Raw genomic sequence first — 7,539 nt, 5'->3', positions numbered from 1 at the left:
TTCCCTTCTGGCCTGATGTGTTTCTGTTGAGAAATCAGTCACTAGTCTGAGGTGGGATCCTTTGTAGGTAACTTTCTGTCTCTCTCTAGCCGCTTTTAAGATTCTTTTTTAAAATATATATTTTATTGATTTTTTACAGAGAAGAAGGGAGAGGGATAGAGAGTTAGAAACATCGATGAGAGAGAAACATTGATCAGCTGCCTCTTGCACACCCCCCTACTGGGGATGTGCTCGCAACCAAGGTACATGCCCTTGACTGGAATCGAACCTGGTACCCTTGAGTCTGCAGGCCGATGCTCTTTCCACTGAGCCAAACCGGTCAGGGCAAGATTCTTACTTTGTCGTTGGTGTTTGCCAATTTAATTATAATGTGCCTTGGTGTCAGTCTTTGGGGGTTCATTTTGTTTGGGACTCTGTGAGCTTCTTAGACTTGTATGAGTTTTTTCTTCCCTATATCAGGGAAGTTTTCTGTCATTATTTCTTCAAACAGGTTTTCTATTCCTTGCTCAGTTTCCTCTCCTTCTGGTGCCCCTATTATGTGGATGTTGTTTCGTTTCATGTTGTCCCAAAGTTCCTTTAGGCTCTCCTCCTGTTTTTAAAGTTCTTTTTTTCTAGATGCTGCTCTGCTTGTGTATTTTTTCCTACCTTGTCTTCTAACTCACTGATGTGGTCCTCCACTTCTTCCAGTCTACTGTTGATGCTTTCTATTGAGTTCTTTATTGCAGTGATATAATTTTTCATTTCTTCTTGGTTCTTCTTCATTTCCTCTTGGTTCTTACACATATTGTTAAATTTGTCTTCCAACCTTTTCAGTGACCTTATGACCATTTGCCTGAATCCTTTCTCTGACATATTGCTTGCCTCCATTTTGTTTACTTCCTTTTCTGTTGATGCCTCCTTTTCTTTCATATATGGGCTGTTTCTTTGTCTCCCCATGATGGCTCCTCTCCAGGTGTCTGCTTATGTTGCTCTCTCTCTCCTGCATTGACTACTGGGTACAGCAAATGCGTGGGCTCTGTTCCTTCAACAATGCTGTTGCAGGGCTTCCTGAGCTTACAAGCAGTAGGTCACTTGCCAAGTCATAAAGCTGAGAAGCAGCAGTGACAGGAGAGACACCCAATTTCATTGGCTCCAGAACTCAGGGCTCTCTAGTGAGGCTGTTCGCCTGGAAGTTGGTATCCTACTGATGTTTTGTAGCAGCAGTAGCTTCCCTGTAGGTGATCAGGGCAAACTGGGAGACTACTCCCATTCATCACAACAGAAATCAGAAGCCCAGCGGTGCCCAAGGAGCAGAAGGCCGACAGGTCCAGGCACCAAAGGGTAAAATATTTAACTGCAGCAGTATGTGACTAAATTCTGCACAGTGACAAAACTTGAAGTCATTTTCAAGGTCCACCATTTCTTACTTATTTTCACTTGGGTCAATATCTAAGCTTTCTAAATCTCCGTTTTCTGGCTAATAAAAAGAAAATAGGATTCCACCCAGTCTCCTATCTACCTACTCCAGGACTTCTGTGAAAATCAAATGAGGTGAGGCACAGGAAAATCCTTCACAGACATTTGGTTAAAGTGTGAAATGTTTGCACCTGGCTATAAAGCAAGTTGTGTTCCTGGGCTGAAGAAACTGCAAGAAAGCTAGTCATCGCTAGGGAGAGCAAGCCGGGTGTTGCTATGTGATGTCATTAACCGGTGCCCACAGCCACTGTTTTCTGGCTGGGCTGGGCTAAGCTGTGGACCACATTTTGCACCATGGGGTCTCAGCAGTGTTGGCTGCGATTTGTTGGGCTTTTGCTCTGGGGTGGTGGCGGGACCTGTGTTCCACATGGGGGAAGCCGCGTGTTGCTTTGTGGGAGGCAGGTCTGTGGTGCCATTTCTCTGTAAATGGCCAGTGTGCATCATGGCAGCTCCTGCACTTAGTGTCTGTCCCCTGGTGGTCAGTGTGTATCATAGCGACCAGTTGGATGGACACTTAGCATAGCATATTAGCCTTTTACACATATAGAAAATAACTTGCAGTCACAGTGATTAGTCACATGGTCACACGACAGTGATTATTATTTATCAATCACTAGGGCACTCACCAGGTTGATACCTCACATCCTACCAGCTCTGCCTGAATCACAATGGCTGAAATGGGATACTCTTCTGGGGGCTGTCATGTAAAGATAACTTCATATGAACATCATTACCGGGAACTGGGTGGTTGTCTGTGGGGACACAGGCAAAGCAAAGCCCCAAGATGTGCATACTGGGGCCAGGGTGGAGAGAGAATGGGTAGCAGTGGTGATGGGGGCAATGAGCAGGGCCCCAGAAGGAGGACACCACCATGCCATCAGGGCCAGTTGGCTCTTGGACTCCTTACCAGCACTCATCACAGCACTGAGAGGTAGATTGGAGCAGCTCAGGAGCCTAGGGGTGCAGGAGGCATGAAGGAATTCCTGCAGCCAGCTTCCAGTGGGCCAGCTCCTCTTTTGAACACCCCCATCCCTGTCCATGGCCTTAAAGGAACACAATCTGGCATCTCACTTCTCCAGGGAAAATGTGCATGGCTTAAGTCCCTGCGTGAGCTAGCACAGTGCTCTGTGTCTGCATTCTCACGGCTTGAGAATGAATCCACGGACCCTGTGCTGCCTTCTGTAGAAATGGCTGTGACAAACAATGCTGCTGCTCAACATTCAGTGGCAACGGGTCATCACACAACCCTTGCTAAATACAAGAGGACTGGCAATGCAGGGTCCCCATTCATTCAGGGAAGAGGAAGACAAGGTGAGGATGAACATTTGACATCTCCCAGTTGACAGTTGCATGGTAGAAGCTCTAAAATGCAGCTGCTGTAATCTGTAGTGAAAAACAAACAAACAAACAAAAAAACACCTTCATTTCTGGGAGGACTTTCTCAGAAAGTCACATTTCTCTTGAAATTGTCCACCCTTTTCCAGTGCCTCCCTGCTGTGTGAAAGGTGCTTCAAATCCCCCATCACATGAATTTTCAAATCATTCTACACATCTCAGCAGACAGGGCTCACCCTCTTCATTCCAGAGGACCTTTCTGCACTTTCCATAGCAATACCCCCTGAAATCTCATGAGGCTGTGGATTTTCTCCTTTCTTCCTGTGCAAGATCACCATATCCATCTGTGAGTCTCTGCTGCCTTCCACATTTCTGAGTGTACATGAACAAGGAAACTGGTGTATATTGGATTTACAGTAGTTAGTAATTTCTAGTATAATTTTTGGCCCCAGACGCTACCAATCTCTCCTTTGAAAATGTGTTTCTCTGATCAATCAAAGATCTTGGAGCTCAATTAGAAACTAAATAGTAAATGAGCCAAAACGGCTCTTTGGTGAAATTCCCTCCTAAAGGATAGACTATTCTTTTTGGGTGTGGACTCTCAACATCATGGTGCAATCAACACAAAGCCCCTAGAATTCCAGTCCAATACCAACTCCTTTCCTCTTTGCAGCTACCCTTCCATTGAAACCACCTATTTTCCTTCATGTTATCTCACTAATATCCAGCATTTTCTTACAGTTGGCAAAGGTAAACTGAAGGTAACTGTAATAAATTGTCAATTCAATGGAGTCAGCCCTGGCTTTCCCCAGCCAGGGAGAAGAGTGCATGTCCAGTAACTTAGGGGCATTGTTTCAAGGAGCAATACCCTTATTGCTCAGGAAATCCTTGTAGGTAATGGGGATAAAACAGCTATATCTTCACTGTGTTCTCCTGCAGTGAGACAGAGGCACAGGACAGACACCCTTCCCTTCCTGACTAGGGTGGATTTTTCTCTCTGGTTTATACATGATCCAGAAGGAAATTCAGAGCAATTCTCCATTTCAGACTTTTACATCCAAGATACACCATCTGCAGAGCCTAGCCACTGCCACCACGCAGCTCAGGCCATTTACACTTGAGTGCTGTCCCCTGGAGCCCCACTGCCCCTCCCCTTCTTTTACTTGTTCTATAGAACTTAGGGGACACCTCACCAACTTCCTCATATGACTGTGGCTCCTAAACTATCATCCTGTGGGTGGGTGTACCCTGCTTATTTTAGTGTGCCCACTACTAACACAGGACCTTCCAGAGGACATAGGCTCAGTAAATGTCTGGGGATTAAATGAACCATTGAGCAGGGGCCGTCTTTATTCAGATGAAATCCCTCCACTTTCTTGAATGAACCAAGCAAATCCAATGATCCTTATACAGTTTGTTTCATAGAAAGACAGACAAAAATGGATCAGAAGCAAGAATTAATAACCTTTTGCTTTTATTTTTCTTTCTTGAACCCACTGAATGTACTGATGAGTTCTTTCACATTTCCAAGGAAATCCTTTTCCAATGCCATATTATCTCCTTTGGGATCACAGAATAGGATGGAAAGTGTCCCAATTTGTATTACACAATAGTAAAACTCTTTTGAACTGGATAGTACAAATACATGTATGGTCAATGTCATTCACAAACTTAGATACTGAAGCTTATGAAACCTTCTATGGAAAGGAACAACATTTGAAAATTTCTACACAAAACAAGGATAAATTTCTAAACCCAAAGATACTACAGCCCTTATTCCTCCAACTTGCCCTGGGCCTCACTACCTAGAATGTTGACTATCCTCTCAAACACAGTGAAGAATTGGCCTCACATCATGTCAGATGTGGGCCTGAAACATGCCTGGGGGAAACTTGGCTCAGGCCTCCTCTTCCTCATCACTCAGAGCCTCTTGAAATAGGGATGGGACAGAACTGGGATCCCTTCTATAATCCCTGAGAAAAAACTTGAGGACTTTCAACTTGGTGGTCTCAGCGTGAGCCCTGGGACCCCACAGGAACTCATAGCGTGCAGGATCACTGTTGGGCACCTGCCGGTACTCCAGGTACTTTTCCTGCACCCAAACTTTGGTGAGGAGCTCCCTGGGCTCCCCATAGATCCAATGCTCCTTCCCGTCATACACACCCATGACATTCAGTGTTTCCCAAACATTCTCCTCAGGGGCACAGTCGCCCTCTGCAAGGATCAATCTCAGGAGCATGACCAGAAGGCCAGTGTTGGGCATGGACTGCCCATGGGACACCATCCCATCATATGTGAGCCCCAAGGTGGTGACCAGGACATAGGTGAGGTTGCTGTGGTCCACTTCCTTCACATCAATGCCAAAGAGGAACTGCATGCACTCAGAGGCTAGGCTGAAGATCTCAGGGAAGTGGTCCTGATACTTTTTTATGACTCTACTCAGCATTTCTGCCTTAGTAGTTGGCTGCTTTGCACGATACTTCAGGAGTAGAAACTCCACCAGTTCAGTCATCTTCAAATATAGGGCATCGTGAAGTGACGACTCAGCATCTCCAGAGTCCTCTCTGCTGCTTGTCTCCTGTTCATCTTGGCTGCTGAAGCCCTCATCTTCAGATTGGCTACAAGCAGGGGCCGCCATGGCAGGGGCACAGAGTCAGGAACCCAGAGGGCTCTGGGGAGGACTTGTTGTCTCAGCAGCACACACCTGCTCTAGGCTGCATGGGAACAAGGCAGAGAGGGACAAAGATAAGGAGGCAGACATCACCAAGTCCTCATCCCCGAATAGCTGCACCTCAAATAGGCTTTGATTCCCCCTTGAGTCTTCCTTGAGATTACAGAGGTCACTTTCTAACCAAGAAGCATGATGACTCATGTTGGGCGTCAACCAGACTATGGGCAGGAGATGGGCCATGGGGAACAACCGGCTGGATAAAGAGAGGGAACCTGAGGCCCTTGCTGGTGTGGTTCAGTGGTTATAGGATCAGCCTGGCCACCAGAGGGTTTAATTCATGCTCAAGAGCACATATCTAGGTTGCAGGTTCAATCCCTGCCCCAGGCCCAGGCGCTTGTGGGAGGCAACCAATCGATGTGTCTCTCTCACATCGATGTTTCTTTCTCTCTCTACCCACTCCCTTCCACTCTCTAAAAATCAATTGGGGAAAGTATCCTCACACCTCCTATGAGGATGAAAAAAGAAGAAGGGGAATGTGAATATCCTAGCTGAGAAACATACCCTCAGTGGCTCTGAAAATGGAGACTTTTAGGGCTACTCTATAAGGGTGCTCTTAGGTCTCACAGGGGTCCCTCCTCCTGGGCAACCTTTCCCCTAAGATGGACGTAAAAAGACTCCTCAGGGTGCAGCTAGCACATTTGGAGATACTGGGTCTGACAGTGGTCCTGTAGGGTGTGGTGGTATAAAGTCTCTTTATGGGGGAAGGATCCTTCTGTGCCCACTCAGGGCCTGCTTCTCCCACCCCACCCCCTGTTTTCCTGAGATCACATTCTTACAAGAAGAACACATATCCCTGAAACTTAAGAGAAGTGAGAGATCCCCATATTTAGAAGCACCTGTATAGGGGCTTATCGTTATCGTCAAGGGACAACAATGTGTGGCCATAATCTATGGGTTCCACATGTCCTGGTGTGAAGGGTTCCCTCAGTCTTCACCATGACCTCTGCTGGGGCCTGGCTTCCTGCCTTACCTAGCCTGAGTCCAGATCATCAGACCAAGGCCCTGCCCTTTCTGGGTCCATGGAGGTGAAAATGGAAAGAGGCCTAGCCTGAAAGGCCTGCACAGGGTTTCTAGGGCTGACAATAGGCAAATACAAGATTTTTGGGGACCCCCACTTAATTCTGGAGATTGGGCTACACTCCCTCCACCTTTAGGGACCTCACCTTGACTCTTGGCAGGACGTAGGACTCTGCTCTCAGTTGAACATGAGTACTTCCTCAAAAGACCTGATATACTCTCAGACCAAGGTCCTCACCTCCCTAAGAGACTACAGAGCAAAGTGAGGAAGCTTCATATCTGTGCCCCAAATCATCCCAACCCCTGTCAACATCACAAAAGTCTGTCAACAGAGACAGGGCTCTCTATCCTGGTTGGGTTCCCCAGTGCCCCTGTAGAGTATTCACTTTTACTCCTGCCAGGACCTGCCCTTCTTCCAGGCCCTCCTCTTGGAACTCTTGATCTCTCCCACCAACACCTTTCCTCTTTGATGACTCCCCACTTTCCTGCCCATGATAGAAAAGAGCATGCCACTTAAATCCAACATGCTTCTTTCAGGTCTGAGAACAGAGGACATCTGGACTTTGTGTCATCCTTCCCTTTCTGAAAAGACAGTGCACATTCAGGTTTCACAAAGGGTCAGCACATTGTCACCTGGGAGATCGTGAAATACTTCTCTCCCTTGACCTCACATTTTTCTCAGACCCAGGTCCTCACAGATCAAGGCCTCTCATAGATTCCAAGTGAAGTCCAGGGATATTGCATCAGGCCACCAAGCCAGGGGATAGAGCCAGGCTCCCAGCAGGGGACTGAAAAATTTCTTGGAGTGTTTAACCCTTCCTCTCATCCTCACCTTGTTTCCAGGTATAGTTTGGGCCATGACTCTACAAACCTCAACTTGTTCCTTTCTGACCTGTCCTTGACTCCAGAGTTCTCTGAAGTGGTGGGGGCTGGTGGTTCCTGGGAAATGGTACTCAGCCAGACAACCCAGCCTCCAGGACTCAGGGTGCTGACAGCAGAGG

The 7,539-nt window shown here is 47.0% G+C and overlaps 1 protein-coding gene across 1 annotated transcript; it reads right to left on the bottom strand.

Annotated features, from left to right (window-relative positions):
• Window positions 1-4,687: 4,687 nt before the first annotated feature.
• Window positions 4,688-5,428, bottom strand: LOC307095379 (melanoma-associated antigen 10-like; the record flags this gene model as incomplete). Its single annotated transcript, XM_079764590.1, has 1 exon — window positions 4,688-5,428. One exon carries the CDS (start codon window positions 5,426-5,428, stop codon window positions 4,688-4,690), a length of 741 nt encoding a protein of 246 aa, XP_079620716.1.
• Between the last annotated feature and the right edge of the window lie 2,111 nt (window positions 5,429-7,539).

Source organism: Cnephaeus nilssonii, assembly GCF_951640355.1.
Source record: "Cnephaeus nilssonii genome assembly, chromosome: X".
Classification (NCBI taxonomy): Eukaryota; Metazoa; Chordata; class Mammalia; order Chiroptera; family Vespertilionidae; genus Cnephaeus; species Cnephaeus nilssonii.
This window is presented reverse-complemented; position numbering and strand designations above follow the sequence as displayed.